The following is a 17,854-nucleotide window of genomic DNA, read 5'->3' on the forward strand; positions in this document are numbered from 1 at the left end:
AATTTATACTAATGATAGATGTATGAAAAAATACATGATTATTGTGAGTCGTTGTCGTATGTGTTACAAAGAGGTTGAGACAATTTCTCATCTACTTTTACATTGTCACGTTGTTGCAAATATATGAAGTATTTTGTGGAATTTGACTAGAATACAATGAAGTACTTTTACATTGTCACGTTGTTGCAATTTCTCATCTACTTTTACATTGTCACGTTGTTCCTATTATTTTTTGGTGGATTATCTGGTTGGAAAAAATCGAAGAATTTTTAAAAATGATAGTAGGCCGTTAAAGATTATTCATAATATCATTATCATAGCGATGTCGGAGATTGGATCCGGAAAACATGTGGATTCATGTGGAGATCTTATTGCTCTTTTTAAAGATTTTCGAGTCAATTAATTATTCTAATGTATTCAATTTATACATAATTTTTTCATGTTATGCTTTTATCGTTGTGCTTAAATAATTTTTTAATTAAATGGACCATTTCTTGTCGTGTCTTAATCTTTTGGTGTTTAGTGCAAATCAAGAAGAGTTAAAAAAAGATAGTGATAATTATCCACTGATTTCAATCTACTATCATTTTTGGTTCACCCTATATTTTGGAGCTTTTATTTTATTGATATAGGTATGACAATCTTTCAACATAAAATGTTTTGAATGAAAATCGAATTGTGATAGTGGATCTCTTAAGTTAATTGGAGTTCAAAACTTATTCATCGTCTACTGCTATTTGAGTGATATTTCATCTCTTAAGTTAATTGGAGTTCAAAAATTTAATATCGACTATTTCTACTTTAGTTACCCTAATAAGTAACTATATACTTGAATCTCAATAATTTGCTTAGAAGAAAAGATAAGGTCATAGTTATTCACGTTCGGTTTTTGATACGATAATTTTATAAATTGTATTTGGTTCAATATTTTTCAAGAAAATAATCATTCACTGTCAAGGTAGCCACTTTCTTTGGGCGACAAATCTTGCCCATTATTTAGAGTTAATGACAGCACACGGTTTCTTTCTGACCTATTTAACTCTCTGACTGCAGTTATTTAGGTGGTATCCCGAGATTGGAAAGAAACTTTCTAAGGTCAATGCGAATAGAAGTTTACTATGGTCAATGCACAGTGTAAGAAAAAAGTGCTTAGTTTCGTTGGAAAATTTAAAGCTCATATTTACATTCTCTCCCTACTTCTAAAGATAGATAGAAAAGATTGGAGTTTCTGGGTTAAGCACGCTAATTAGAAGGACCTTCTTTTGCTATCAATAAAAAGGAAGAGCGGGATACGACATTCTTAGTACCAACTGGAATCTAAATTGTTACAAATCTAAATTGTTTTAATAATAAGATTCAAACAATGTTTCTAATAGACGACGGTACTTATATAACCAAATACTTGTACCTTACCTAAATATTAGACAATACTAATAATCTATCTCGACTCTCCATTGATGGTTAGGAAAAATTGCCAATACGGAGGCTCGACCTTGAAAATGAAAGTTGATAAGATCAACTTTATCGATAGAGACGGGGTCTGGCTATTGATGAAGGCTTATGAAAAACGGTTTGAAAGAAATCATGTTGAGGATTTAATTCACTTTCTATTCTACGCAAAAATTTATAAACACTTGAAACAAATTCAAGGCGGAATTGTTTACTTGGGTTTGAAGCTCAAGATGAAAGATGAAAAGATGACGGGAATGAAAGAACACAGTAATTTGTTTATGGATGTTTGGAGAAACTCTCCTACGTCACCCCTTCTTCCTACCCCCGGAAGGATTCACTATAATATGATTAGAATCAAATACAGTTTGCACACACTTAGCTCACTATTGAACAGAACACACTCTGTTCAATTTACAAGATGAAGAATATCACTCAGCTAAAGGTGTTTTTGATTCTAGCTCTCTCTTGATTCACACACGGTACAATCAGGAAAGCAGTTTCACAATATAAGACTTGATTTCTCTCTCTGGAATAGCAAGCAGAATTATCGACTGACTCTTTGTAAAATATGCCAGTTCATGAGGCATATTGTCCGTTGTTCTTGAGATTTGTTAAATACTGGGCAGGGGCTGACGGTCGAATCTTTTAGAATGATACGTGACACTCTTCCATTGGAAAACCACCATTGTACACAACAAGTTCTAAGTACAAGGATTATGGCCGTACACCACTGGTAGTGCGCCGAATATTCCATCAGAGATGTACCTGCAAAACAAGTAATATGAGGAAAATTATCTTACGTGGCATTCGTTGGTTGGTTCCATATAGCTGTTGTACTGATCTTCACTAGAAAGTGGAGCAGGAGTAGGGTACATCTATAGCACGTGGGTAGGCGGGTGCTAGCGTCAAGCATATTACTTAAGCTTAGCATTAGACATATTTCAGTTAGGCGGATTGTGAAAATCAGTCTAATGAAATTAACATCCCCGTCTAATAACAGAGTCCATTAGACCGCCTGGTATAATAGAATTAGACTTACGTCTAATTACAATCACTTCAGACTAATCTGAAGGAGTTAGATTGACGTCTAACTTTCACTTAATTAGACTACACGTCTAATTATCCAATAACCATTAGATTGCACATCTAACTCCACTAAGATAGATTGCACGTCTAATTACGGTTCTACCTCAGACTAATCTGAAGGAGTTAGACTAACATCTAACTTTCATTGATTAGACTACACGTCTAATTATCCAATAATCATTAGACTGCACGTCTAACTCCACTAAGTTAGACTGTACGTCTAATTCCGGTTCTACCTCAGACTAATCTGAAGAAGTTAGACTTACGTCTAACATTCATAATCCATTAGACGGCACGTCTAATTTTCTCATTCCAATAGACTGCACGTCTAACTCCGCTGAGTTAGACTGCACGTCTTATTCTAAATATATTAGACTGCACGTCTAACTCTGCTGAGTTAGACTGCACGTCTAATTCCGCATATATTAGACTACACGTCTAATTCTACTAAGTTAGACTGCACGTCTAATTCCGAGATCTATTAGACTTTACGTCTAACTCCGCTGAGTAAGACTGCACATCTAATTCCGAGATCTATTAGACTGCACGTCTATCTCCGCTGAGTTAGACTGCACGTCTAATTCTTTGCTTTCATTAGACTGCACGTCTAACTCCGCTGAGTTAGACTGCACGTCTAATTCTTTGCATTCATTAGACTACACGTCTAACTCCGTTGAGTTAGACTGCACATCTAATTCTTTGCATTCATTAGACTGCACGTCTAACTCCGTTGAGTTAGACTGCACGTCTAATTCTTTGCATCTGATGCCAAGATCGGTCTAATGACCCTCATTTGAGCCAAGTCTTATGAAATATGATTTCGATACACCTGCATCAAAACGCATAATTCATTTCATCATCAAAATTCCAATGGTTAAATTATTTCAACACTTAGTCAAAATAATTTGACCCAACAATTTCCCCCTTTTTGTTGAAGAAATTGAAAACCTGCATATATATACCAAAATATGCATTCATCATATAAATAAAATAAACCCTTGTTTGCATGAAAATAAGACATTCAAAATATCAAAATCAGATAAATCGTAAATGAGTGTTTTCAGAAGAAACACAAAAAACGTTGTTCAAAGTAACCAAGATAAGTTTATAACAAAAATATCATCAAAAGAACTTCAAAAACTTCATCTTAAATGGAAATAATTTCCTTTCTAATCTTCTTCTCCTTCTTCCTAATCTTTACTCTGGAAAGGATAGACTTCAACCTAAGAGATCTCTAAGACTGCAGTTAGATTAGGGTTTGAGACATCTCTTTTCCTTTTCTTGGACTTGAGCGTCTTCACCCTTTGAACGTAATCGACAACCTTCTAGTTGTTTAGGATTTTAGAAGGAATGTGAAAGCTCTTACCGGGTACATCTAGAAGGAAACAAAGAAGAGAGTTAAGAGGACCATCAAAGCCAAAAATAGTCTTCCGAGCAACAACCATTCTGACAAGATTTCCGAAGAGGAAGCTTGTCCAGTTGACAGGAACACCCCTGGTGATAGCCACAATTATCTGAAATACCTTCGTACAATACTTGTAAGAGGACTCTTTGGAGAGAAGATATTTTGAGATGATATCGCTTAGAAGAGAAAACTCATCCTTCAGGAGATTTTTCTTTCCATAAAAATCCATTTGAGGAGAATCAGAAAAGACTTTCATCATTATAATCATTATGTCAGACGGAGTGGTTGAAAACTCATCAATACCAACGTTTGGAAGCTGGAAAAACATACTGAATGACTTCGGTGATGCAGATCATTTGGCCCATCACGACCCCAGCAACGACTTTATCTTGATAAAAGCTCGTTGTTTCTAAAAATTTACGGACCAACTGTTCGTGATAAAGATGATGAGGGGTGAGGAACTTTCTCAGCCCGGAGGCTTTCAAAGATTCAAACATTTTGATCATGCCCGGAAATTTCAGAGTGGATATAGATTTAAAATCCACTTGAATCGATTTTAGACGGAAGGAAGACATTTCGATTTAATGAATAAAGGCTTAGACGATTCGAATTCTAGAAAGAGAGAGATGGATTCGAAGAACTCCTATCTTTTAGAGTGAATAACCCAATAAATATCAATGTCTAACGTGTAGGGATTTTCTAATGATTACTCCTACTGTCAAGAACCCAAAAGTATGTTCCCAATAAACATATCATTTAATGTTAACATAGAAACGAACAATTTATACTAACTGTGCAAGCAAAAGTTGTCAGAAATATTAGTCATTCCTTATGTATTGAGAGACACGTGTCTTCAATTCTTTTGAGGAATGACTGATTTGATTTTTGGCGGGAAAATAAACTTGAGCAGAGACATAAGCAAAGGACAATTGTCCTAATAGCCAGAAGATGAAGAGTCTAATTACACCAGTAGTTAGACGTTTATTCTCCTTTTCACATTTTCAACTTCCTTTTGGAAGTCAGTCTATTAGACGTATACGTCTAATTATGCAATAACACCACGTGCAACACGCGTGTCTGGTTAAACGTGCGCATCCTCTTTCTCATGACGTAAAAACGTCTAATGTCTATTAGACGTATCCGTCTAACCATGAAGGTTAATATAACCAAGACAATGATTCCAAATGAAGATTAAACTACTAAAGTAGACGTACATCTAAGTAGTTGTGTTTCTCAAACCCTGAATCCTTAAGATAAATTAAGACTTCTGTCTCTCATGTCTGTTCAGTTGCGTTTTGAACAATATGTTCCCCCTCAATTTGTACATGTAATCACATCAATCAAGATCAACAAGACCTAATATGTTTCTAGAGTGAGAGAACTTAGCTTTCGGTAGAGGTTTGTGAAAATATTTGCAGTTTGTTGATCAGTAGAAACATGTTCAAGACGAATCTGCTTCTGATTGACGTGATCTCGGATGAAGTGATGCCTGATTTCAATATGCTTTGTCCGAGAATGCAGAACTGTGTTGTAGGTGATTGCGATAGCACTCGTGTTGTCGCAGAAAATTGGAGATTCATCAGCCTCAATCCCATAGTCTCTGAGCTGTTGTTGAATCCACAGAATTTGAGAGAAATAACTGCCAGCTGCAAGATACTCTGCTTCAACTGTAGACGTGGCAACTGACGTCTACTTCTTGTTGAACCATGAGATTAGACGATCACCAAGGAACTGGAAAGTTCCACTTGTGCTTTTTCTATCAATTTTGCACCCTGCATAATCTATATCTGAGAAACTAGTTAAATTGAAACTAGAATCCTTCGGATACCACTGTCCCACATTTTGAGTTCCCTTTAAGTATTTAAGAATACGTTTAGCAGCAGTAAAGTGAGAGAGTTTAGGATCAGCCTGAAATATTCCACAAACACCAACAACAAATTGAATGTCTGGCCTGTTAGCATTTACATACAACAAGGATCCAATGAGTCGTCTATAAACTGTTACATCGACACTTTGGCCACCTTCATCTTTATCCAATTTACTAGAAGAGCTCATTGGAGTAGCTGCTGCAGAAAAATTCTCTAAACCAAACTTTTTTAGTAGTTCTTAGGTGTATATGTCCTGATTGATAAGGGTTCCGTTTTCTAACTGATGAACTTAAAGCCCAAGAAAGAATGTTAATTCTCCCATCATGCTCATTTCAAATCTATCCTGCATCAGCTTAGCAAACTTCTCACACAATTTGGGGTTAGTTGAACCAAAAATAATATCATCAACATATATTTGAACAAGTAGAATGTGAGAATATTTAGTGAATCTAAAAAAGGTTTTATCTATTGTTCCAACAACAAAGTCATGATCAAACAAGAATTCAGTTAATGTGTCGTACCAAGCTCTAGGAGCTTGTTTCAGACCATACAATGCTTTGTCAAACTTATAAACATGATTAGGTAATACATGATCTACAAATTCGGGGGGTTGCTCAACATATACTTCTTCACTTAATTTTCCATTTAGAAAAGCACTTTTTGCATCCATTTGAAAAACCTTAAAGTTCTTAAATGATGCATATGCTAGGAAGATTCTAATTGCCTCTAGTCTTGCAACCGGTGCAAAAGACTCATCAAAATCAATACCTTCCTCTTGTGTGTATCCTTGAGCAACTAAACGAGCTTTGTTTCTAATGACTAAGCCATCTTCACTAAGCTTGTTTCTAAAGACCCATCTTGTTCCTATAACTGACTTGTTAGTTGGTCTATGAGTAAGATACCACACTTTATTTTTCACGAATTGGTTTAACTCCTCTTGTATAGCATTGATACAATTTGGATCAATTATAGCTTCACTGATTTTCTTGGGTTCAATCTGAGAAATAAATGCAGAGTTGGCCATTTCATCCATCAGGTGACGTCTTGTCCTTCGAGGTGAGAAAGGATTTCCGATGATCAGTTCTGGTGAGTGATTTCTGTTCCATCTGAAGTTGGATCCAAGGGGATTGGTCATCTGAACAGGTGACTCCACGACGTCTAAACTCTCAACTTCTTGTTGAGCAGGAGTTTGTACGTCTGGTTGAACTTCAACCGGATCGGCCACTGGATTAGACAGAGCCATCCGCTTATCCAAAGTTTCTTCTTCTTCACTTATAGACTCAAGACTAGTCGCTTTAAGTCTGTTAGCAAGATCAATGGATTCATTGGATTTGCTCTCAAGAAGCTCGTCAAAAACTATATGGAGGGATTCTTCAACAGTCTGTGTTCTTTTGTTGTATACTCTGTAAGCCTTGCTTACTGATGAGTATCCCAACATGAATCCCTCATCTGCCTTAACATCAAAAGCGGTCAAATAAACCTTTCCATCGTTATGGATGAAACATTTACACCCAAATATCTTAAAATAAGAAACTGTGGGAATTCTCCCAAAGTACAGTTCATAGGGGGTTTTATCAAAACGCTTGTTAATTATTAATCGGTTTTGTGTATAGCAGGCAATACTAATGGCTTCCGCCCAGAACCTCTGAGGTACATCTGATTCAGCAAGCATAGATTTCGCTGCTTCCTTCAGAGTTCTCACTCTTCTCTCAGCAATGCCGTTTTTCTATGGAATTTGGGCACCTGACAACTCGTGCCTAATTCAAGTCTCCTCGAGATAAGATGATAGATATCTGTTAGTGAACTCAGTTCCCTGATCACTTCTAATGCACGTAATATTTAAAGATTTCTGATTCCTAATTCCTTTAAATATTCTGATCAAGTTTTTAGCAGTTTTATCTTTTGATGGTAAAAATGCAACCCATGTGAATCGAGGGAAATCATCAATAACAATTAGGGAAAATCTCATTCCTCCTATACTCTTTACAGGAATTGGACCAAACAGATCCATATGTAAAAGTTCTAGGATACAGCTGGATTGTGATTTCCCTTTACTTTTGAACGATGATCTGCCCTGTTTGCTTAACTGGCAAGTAGTGCATATCTTGTCCTTTGAAAACTGAAGTTTGGACAAATCAATAACTAAATTGTTTGAACAGATGTTGTTGATGGTCATAAAATTTAAATGGTTCAAACGTTTATGTCATAACCATTTCTGGTCATTCTTGGCAATCATGCACATAGGATCAGAAGACTCTTTTTGCCAATTCATTTTGTATGAGTTTCCTACTCTACTACTAGTCAATAAAATATTTCCCTCTTGGTGTTTAACTAGACATGCATGAATTTGAAAATCTACTAACAAACCATTATCACATAATTGACTAATGCTGATCAAATTATAACACAGATTATCAACAAGCAGCACGTCATTAATAGATAGATTACCATGGATAATCTTACTCTTACCCATGGTCTTACCTTTCTTGTTGTCACCAAACGTGATCTTAGGTCCAGAGCAGTCTGATATATCAGTGAGAAGCCGTCTTTTTCCTGTCATATGCCTAGAACATCCGCTATCAAGATACCATATAGATTCCTCCAGTCCTTCGTTTAGTTGTACCTACATAAATAAATATTTACAATCTTTTGGTACCCACTTTCAATTGGGTCATCGGTCAATCAGTCCCTTAGGAATCCATATTTGAGTTATTCTGATGGATTTCCCATTTTTGCTGTAATTAATGCGTATGTTTTTGACTTAGCAGACGACTTTCTGCTAGCCATTGATCCTTTAGCTTTTGAAAAAGACTTTCTTTTAAAACTCCTTGACTTAGAGTCAGGTTTTAAATTACCAGACCTATTAGCTGCTTCTAGTTTATTCTTAAGCCATCTAATTGTAGGAAGAACATAAATTATTTCATTTTTGAAAGCAACTTCTTCATGAATAGGATCAAATTCAATATCAGTCATACTCCCTTTGACAAAGCTTATTGGATTAAACTTGTCAGTTGTAGAATTTGACTCTTTGCAGGACAAATTAGGGTTAATGCTGTCAAATCCCAATCTGGATCTGGATCCAGCAGGTTTCAACATGCTGATCTGATGTTTGACAGCATCTCCTGATCTTGTCCATGCACTGACTACATAGTTTAATCTCTTGTTTTCAAATGAAAGAATTTGAATCTATTCTCTAAGCATCTCATTTCCAGATGATATCTCTGTTAAGTTTTCATAAAAAACGTTTGATTCAGATTCTTTGTTGGAGGAAAGAACAGTTGATTCATATTTAACTTTCATTTCATAAAAGGAGTTAGTTAACTTCGTGTACTCAATAGACATTTCATTGAGTGCATTAGTTAACTCCTCGTTTGTAAATTCTGGTGCAGAGATATTATTTACCTTGGATTGGTCATCTGCCATCAGACATGTGACAGCTTCATTCTCTTCTTTCGCAGGAGATTCTTCTGAATCACTATCGGCCCATCTGGATTTGTTTTCACTGCACACGAACGCTCTCTGGTTCTTCTTTGCTTGAGTACTTCTACCGTAGATCTGATTAAGTTTATCCCATATCTCTTTAGCAGAGGAACATGACTTGATTTGATAGAACACATTCATGTTGATCGACTGGTACAAAATATTCTTAGCAACATTATTCAGGTTGTTGATCATCTTATCTTCAGTTGTCCACTCACTTCTTGGCTTCAAAATCTTTATGGGGCCGTCAGTAATGACGTTCCACATATCACAGTCAAGAGCAGCCAAGTGAGCTTGCATTCTCATCATCTAATATTCGCAGTTGTCCCTTGACAGAATAGAAATTTCATTGATGATAGACATGCTTCACGTTCTTGATGCTTGATAATAGAAACAAGGCTCTGATACCAATTGATAGGATCGGCTTTATCGATAGACACGGGGGTCTGACTATTGATGAAGGCTTATGAAAAATGGTTTGAAAGAAATCATGTTAAAGATTTAATTCACTTTCTATTCTATGCAAACACTTGTAAACAATTGAAACAGATTCAAGGCAGAATTGTTTACTTGGGTTTGAAGCTCAATATGAAAGATGAAAAGATGACAGGAATGAAAGAATACAGCAGTTTGTTTATGGATGTTCGGAGAAACTCTCATACTTCACCCATTCTTCCAACCACCGGAAGGATTCACTATAATATGATTAGAATCAAATACAGTTTGCACACACTTAGATCACTATTGAACAGAACACACTCTGTTCAATTTACAAGATGAAGAATATCACTCTGCTAAAGGTGTTTTTGATTCTAGCTCTCTCTTGATTCACACACAGTATAATCAAGAAAGAAGCTTCACAGTATAAGGCTTGATTTCTCTCTCTGGAATAGCAAGTAGAATTATCGATTGACTCTTTGTAAAATCTGGCAGTTCGTGAGGAAGATTGTCCGTTGTCCTTGAGATTTGTTAAATACTAGGTAGGGGCTAACGGTCGAATCTTTTAGAATGATACGTGGACCTCTTCCATTGGAAAGCCTTCATTGTACACAGCAGTTTCTGAGCACAAGGATCGTGGCCGTACACCACTGGTAGTGCGCCGAATATTCCATTAGATATGTACCTGCAAAACAAGTAATATGAGGAAAATTCTCTTACGTGGCATTCGTTGGTTGGTTCCATATAGTTGTTGTACTAATCTTCACTAGAAAGTGGAACAGGAGTAGGGTACAACTATAGCACGTGGGTAGGCGGGTGCTAGCTTCAAGCATACTTCTTAAACTTAGCATTAGACGTATTTCAGTTAGAGGGATTGTGAAATCAGTCTAATGAAATAAACATCCCCGTCTAATAACAGAGTCCATTAGACCGCCTGGTTTAATAGAATTAGACTTATGTCTAATTACAATCACTTCAGACTAATCTGAAGGAGTTAGAGTTACGTCTAACTTTCACTTAATTAGACTACACGTCTAATTATCCAATCACCATTAGACTGCATGTCTAACTCCACTTATTTAGACTGCATGTCTAATTTCGGTTCTACCTCAGACTAATCTGAAGGAGTTAGACTTACGTCTAACTTTCACAATCCATTAGATGGCACGTCTAATTTTCTCATTCCAATAGACTGCACGTCTAACTCTGCTGAATTAGACTGTACGTCTAATTCTAAATATATTAGATTGCACATCTAACTCCGCTGAGTTAGACTACACGTCTAATTCCGCATATATTAGACTGGACGTCTAATTCCACTAAGTTAGATTGCACGTCTAATTCCGAGATCTATTAGACTGCACATCTAACTCCGCTGATTTAGACTGCACATCTAATTCCGAGATATATTAGACTGTACGTCTAACTCTGCTGAGTTAGACTGCACGTCTAAGTCTTTGCATTCATTTGACTGCACGTCTAACTCCGCTGAGTTAGACTGCACGTCTAATTCTTTGCATTCATTAGGCTGTACGTCTAACTCCGTTGAGTTAGACTGCACGTCTAATTCTTTGCATTCATTAGACTGCACGTCTAACTCCGTTGAGTTAGACTATACGTCTAATTCTTTGCATCTGATGCTGAGATCGGTCTAATGACCCTCATTAGAGCCAAGTCTTATGAAATATGATTTCGATACACTTGCATCAAAATGCATAATTCATTTCATCATCAAAATTCTAATGGTTAAATTATTTCAACACTTAGTCAAAATAATTTGACCCAACAAAAGTGTCGGATAAGCTAGATATTTCAAGCTTGTTTGTTGTACAATTTTTTGAAAGGTATGAAATCAAAATTTTATTTAATGAAAATGTGAGTTTTTTATTATTATTTAGATTAAAATTTTAAATTGACTTTTCATATTTAAAATTTATAAAAATAAAGCAAATATAATTTATTATTTTAAATTATATGAATTAAGTAATATTATGATTAAGAATATACCTGATGTGATTAAGATGTTATTTTTTTAAAATTCAAATAACTCAATATCAAACTAGCTCTCATTCAAACGAAAATAACTCATTTATAAATACTCCAAACCAAACATAATTTTTGAAAATAACCAAATTTCAGATAAAAAAACTTGAATTTAATCCAAATTCCATCATATTATTTAAATCATAAACTAAAATAACAAAATAACTTTATTTATCTTCAAAATATATAACATTTTCAATTATTAAATATTTTACAAATTTTATTAATGATTGATTATGTGAAAAAAAACAAAAAAAAAATAGATACATCATATCAACCATGAAAGGGATTAATTTTTATAAATCAATCTTTTTTCAGTTGATATATATAGATGTAAAATATTTAATAAAATCTTCAAAATAATTGAATTTAATCTTCAAATCCAAACTAAAATAACAAAATACTTTTATTTATCTTCAAAATATATAAAATATATAACGCACGTCTAGAATTGATTAGATGAAACATATTTAATAAATCTTTAAGAATATTGAATTATATCTTCAAAATTAAAACATTTATAAAGCTCACAAATCTATAACTTCTAAACATAATTTTCAATACCCATTTGTCTACTAATATAATTGAAGATTAAATAAATAAAAATAGTACAAAGGAAAAAAATAACATTAGAGCCAGGTTTTTATCTGGGATATGTGAGTTAGCTCTGATTTTAATTATATAATTATAAATAAGTTTATTCCTATTTCATAAGCTTATTAGAGGTTGCTAATATAGTTTTGATTTACCAAATCTTGAACAATATTAAATTTCTTAATTCAAAATCTAAGCTTTCTATACTGTTTTAGGAATTATTTGTTTTAAATAGAAGCGACTCTCATTCATTCCCTGCAAAAAATCGTAATCATACTTGAGCTCTTCCGAATTCGCTATATCTTAAAGTTTGGACGATTTCTTGAGACAATTTCCTTCAAGTAACTCATTCTATTGTTTCAATGATAATCAATCCAAACACATAACTGTCTAATAGCCTCCTTCTTCTCCTCCCCAATCATAACAATCTCTTCTTCCTTCTCATTCACAACCTACTCCAATTACTTCACTCTCTCCTTAATTCCATTATCTATTCTTCATGTTCCTTCTCCTCCATTCCTTTCTTCATAGCCCATTCCTTCGCAAACACAGCCAAACAAGAAAATGTCGAAACCCTCTTCAAAATATCATAGTTGAATTCCTCGAACTTAACTCCCACCCTATTTAATTCCTTCATCATGTCCTCAATAATTATCATGTCAGACTTCTCTTTCGAGTACTTGCCTCTTGTTTTCATGTAGACTTCCTTGTTCTCGATATGAAGCTATTTTTCCACCTTTATTCTCCTGCTCATCATTCGAATTCGATCTTTTAAAGTCTTATGTATCTCTTCAGTTGTCTCGTTGATCTTCTTCTCCACTATTTCTTTCACTTCCTTGTTCTCGTCGGTTAACTTTTGTATGATGTTGTTTTGTTGACTCACTGTTTTCCTATTCTCCTTCTCCATTTTGAATATAGTAATTTGTATACGATTATTCTCTGTTCTTAAAACAACCAGTTCTTGTATCATAATCTCATTGGTGTTGGAGTTGGATTGGATGTTTGGGTTGTTTACTAGGCTTGAAGCTTCGATGTTGTTTGAAGTAATTTTGTTCATCTTGAGTTGAAGGCAGTTGGAATGTGTCATTAAGATTTCAATTTTGGATCTTTAATTGGTCTTTGTCTCTTCAATCTTCTTTATAAGAACTAAAACATGCATCTCCTTGCTCATTGTTCTTCATTATCTTTAGATGATTCTTCACATAAAGTAAATGCAGCATAGGGTAGTGTTTAGTTTGGATTCTTCAACTAAATTATTGTAATTTGCTTCATCATCTTTTAAAAAAAGTCTGTAAATTTATTTTTCTATTTCTGCAACAAAGAGATATAAATTACCACAAGAAAAGACATGTGTATAACAAAACACTAATTTAGATAAGCATGAATTCAAACATAAAGATACCCCATTAAATTGACCAATCCAAAAGTTATTGTCTTCTCAAATAATCAATCATTTTTAAAAATAATTATTCATTCTATATTTACTGAGCTTGAGCTTATTTGGTGTGGAGTTACTTGAGGTATTTGAAAGATGTATTTTTGATGAAAATGTGAGATTTTTTTGGAATAAATAGATTAAATTATTAAAATATTTTTTATTTAAAATTTATAAAAATAAAATAAATACTTAAATTATATGTAGGGGAAAGGGTGGACTGTGGTGGGCTCCAGTCCCCCACGCATCCCAAACAAATGTTATGTATGATATAATATTATATTAAAGGCTTAAACTAAATTTCAAACTAAAAAGTCTAAAAATTCCTAAACTATATTAGTTTCGTTAATTCTATTCTATTCTTCAGTCCTTAGTGAATATTTTAGTTTGTCAGTCTAGAGACTCCTCACCACTAACCAATTCAGTACTCAACAGCTAATGATCTTATTTACCACTTCAGCCTTCAGCTATCCGTAATCTGAGACAGTGAATGTAATTCGATGCCTTATTCTTTTCAGATATTTCATATTTAAATAGTCGAGTAAGAACATTGGATTAAGGATTTAGCCATTTAAGGTTTTGGCTTTAGGGTAAGTGATAACCAATTTCAATTAGTGATTTAGGGCTTAGGAATTTGAAGTGAATTATTTTTCTGTTTTAAGTTTAACTACTCTATGGTCAAAACTTTAGAGAAGATAGAATGATATTTTAGACCAAGTTAACAAATTTTGTCAATTGTACTATATCACAATATTTAATATGAATGAGCATATGCTATTTGAAAGCTATGGTAGGTGGAGAGGAAAAGGGGCCTCATTACATACTTATCTTCATCATTATCGCATGAATTGTTGTTTTGAGGTATTATAATAGAGTTATTTTTTGTTTGTTAATAGTTTTTGTTTATTATTAATTTTTTCTCAAGTTTGAATTTTAATGTTTTGCCTAACGGCGTACTCTATTCCGCCTACAGACAAGGCCTATACTTAGCTTCCTTCATACCATGGGAAATCTGTTATGTTGTTGATTTGATTATGTAAGAGATGAAAAATCGTTTTTCAGAATTTATACAGAATTTTTTTGGTTGCATATCATATTTTCATCCAAGAAATTCATTCTCCCAATTTGATGTTCGCTCATCCGCCTTGCTGAACTTTATCTCGAATATTTTAGAGACGTTGATTATTTATTTTTGGAACAACAACTTTAGGCTTACTTATTTAATTTACTTGATGATCCTCAATTTTCTTAAATTGAAAACTTGAGAATTTTTGCTTAGACATTTATTGCAACAGAAAAATATTTAGTCTTTCCATTGGTTTATCGTTTGATAGAGATGACTTTAGTTTTACTAGTTACAGTTGTATCCGTTGAAAGATTTTTTTTTCTGCAATGAAGACTGTAAAGACTGATTTGCATAATCGAATGGGAGACGAATGAATGATAGTTTTGTAGTTTATATTTTTTCAACAATTGAAAATGAACAAATATTGTAATATTTTCAACAAATGGAGTCTCATAGAATTGTCTTCTTTTGTACCGACTCATCGACAAGAATAACTTTGTAATTGTGTTTATTAATGTATTTTTCACGATTTATATTATCATTGTAAAGTTTTAATTAATAAATATATTTATTTAATCGGAAAAAAAATTGTAGTATAAATATAACTAATTTAGGCCCGAGAAATTATTTATGCGTCTCATGATTATATAATTAAGTAATTTGATGATTGAGAATATATATATATATATATATATATATATATATATATATATATATATATATATATATATATATATATATAAAAATAATGTGATTGAGATTTGTTTATTGAAAAATCAAATAAGTATCCAATTAGCTTTTTACCCAAATAACTCATTCAATACTTTAAAACTATTTTTTTTAAATAAAAAGATTTCAGGTGACATAAATTTAATTCAAATTAACGTTATGTTTGTCAATCATTTATTTAATCATATCTTTCAAAAACATAAAGTAAAATAACAAAATACTTTTATTTATCTTTAAAATATAAAATATAAAATTATAAATATTCTACTCAATTTTACTAATAATTTCTTATGAGCAAAGAATGCAAGATATTTCATATAACCTTTTAAAAAGAATACATTTAGTAAGTAAATCTTTTTTCAAGATCTTTCTCATAACTCATCAGAAGTGTTTAGAATTGATTAGATGAAACATATTTAATAACGTTTTAAGAATATTGAATTTCTATCTTCAAAATTCAAACTTTCTATAAAACTCGCAAATTTACACCTTCTCAACTTCGTTTTCAATACCCATTTGTCTACTAACAAATATTTTGTAGGAACGTACTATAAACAAGAAATATGTTTCATAACATTTCTATGACAAATACTTTGTAGGAACATATTATAAACAATAAATATGTTTCATAACATTTGTATGATTGTATCTTAGTTACCTCGATTAAAAATATTCAAACCTAAATATAATTGAAGATCAACAATATAAAATAGTAAAAAGAAAAAAATATTAGAGCCAGGTTTCGATCTGGACATGTGGGTTATGGACCCACAAAACATCCGTTGCGCCACTCATATTTTAATAATATAATTTTAATAATATAATTGTAAACAATTCATTTTATTCATGTTTCATAAGCTTATTAGAGGTTGCTAATATAGTTTAGATTAACCAAATATTGAACAATATTATTTTCTTAATTCAAAATCCAAGCTTTATTTTATGTTTCAGGAATTATTTGTTTTGAAATAGAAGCGTTGTCGTTCATCCTTGAAAAAATTCTACATCATACTTGAGCTCTTCCTTCGCAAAATCCTGAAGTTTCGACAATTTCTTGAGACAATTTTCTTCAAGTAACCCCTCTTATTATTTCGATGATAATCAATCCAAACACATAACTGTCTAATAGTCTCCTTCTTCTCCTCCCCAATTATAGAAATCTCTTCTTCCTTCTCATTCATAACCTTCTCCATTTCCTTCACCTTCTCCCTTAATTCCATTATCTCTTCTTCATGTTCCTTATCCTCCATTCCTTTCTTCCTAGCCCATTCCTTCGCAAACACAGCCCAACAAGAAAATATCGAAACCCTCTTCATAATATCATCACTATATTCCTCGAACTTAACTCCCACCTTGTTGAGTTCCTTCATCATGTCCTCAATAATTATCATGTCAGTCTTCTCTTTTGAGTACTTGTCTCTTGTTTTCATGTAGACTTCCTTGTTCTCGATATGAAGTTGTTCAGCCACCTTTATTCTTCTACTCATCATTCGGATTTGATCTTCTAAATTCTTACGTAACTCTTCAGCTGTCTCGTTGATCCTTATCTCCACTAGTTGTTTCACTTCCTTGTTCTCGTCGCTTAACTTTTTTATGATGTTGTTTTGATGACTCACAATTTTCCTATTCTCTTTCTCCATTATGAATATTGTGTTGTGTAGACGATTATTCTCTGTTCTTAATGCATCCAGTTCTAGTATCATACTCTCGTTGGTGTTTGTATTGGTGTTGGTGTTCGAGTTGGATTGGATGTTTGGGTTGTTTACTAGGCTTGAAGCTTCGATGTTGTTTGAAGTCATTTTTTTCTTCTTGAGTTGAAGGCAGTTGGAATGTGCCATTAAGGCTTTAATTTTGGATCTTGAATTGCTCTCTGTCTCTTCAATCTTCTTTATAAGAACTGAAACATCTCCTTGCTCATTGTTCTTTATTTTCTTTAGATGATTCTCTTCATAAAGAAAATGCAGCATATATATGGTAGTGTTTAGTTTGGATTCATTACCTAATTTCTTGTAATCTGATTTATGAGCTTTTAAAAAGGTATGTTACTATTTTTTTCTGCAACAAGGAGATATAAAAATCAGCACAAGAAAAGACATGTATATAACAAAATACTAAAGAATTCAACTTAAATATGCATATGAATTCAAACATAAAGATACCCTATTAAATTGATCCATCCCATAAAAATCGGTTTAATCGAAAACCTATATTTCCCAACTTGAAAAAGAGACAAACTATTAGCATTTTTTCAACATTTA

General features: G+C 33.2%; 1 protein-coding gene across 1 annotated transcript; it reads right to left on the reverse strand.

Annotated features, from left to right (window-relative positions):
- Positions 1-16,597: 16,597 nt before the first annotated feature.
- LOC124913302 (COP1-interactive protein 1-like) lies at positions 16,598-17,563 on the reverse strand. The gene has a single exon (XM_047453895.1). The coding sequence runs from the start codon at positions 17,561-17,563 to the stop codon at positions 16,598-16,600; it is 966 nt and encodes a 321-aa protein (XP_047309851.1).
- Positions 17,564-17,854: the final 291 nt, after the last annotated feature.

This window comes from Impatiens glandulifera, chromosome 8 (genome assembly GCF_907164915.1).
Source record: "Impatiens glandulifera chromosome 8, dImpGla2.1, whole genome shotgun sequence".
Taxonomy (NCBI): Eukaryota; Viridiplantae; Streptophyta; class Magnoliopsida; order Ericales; family Balsaminaceae; genus Impatiens; species Impatiens glandulifera.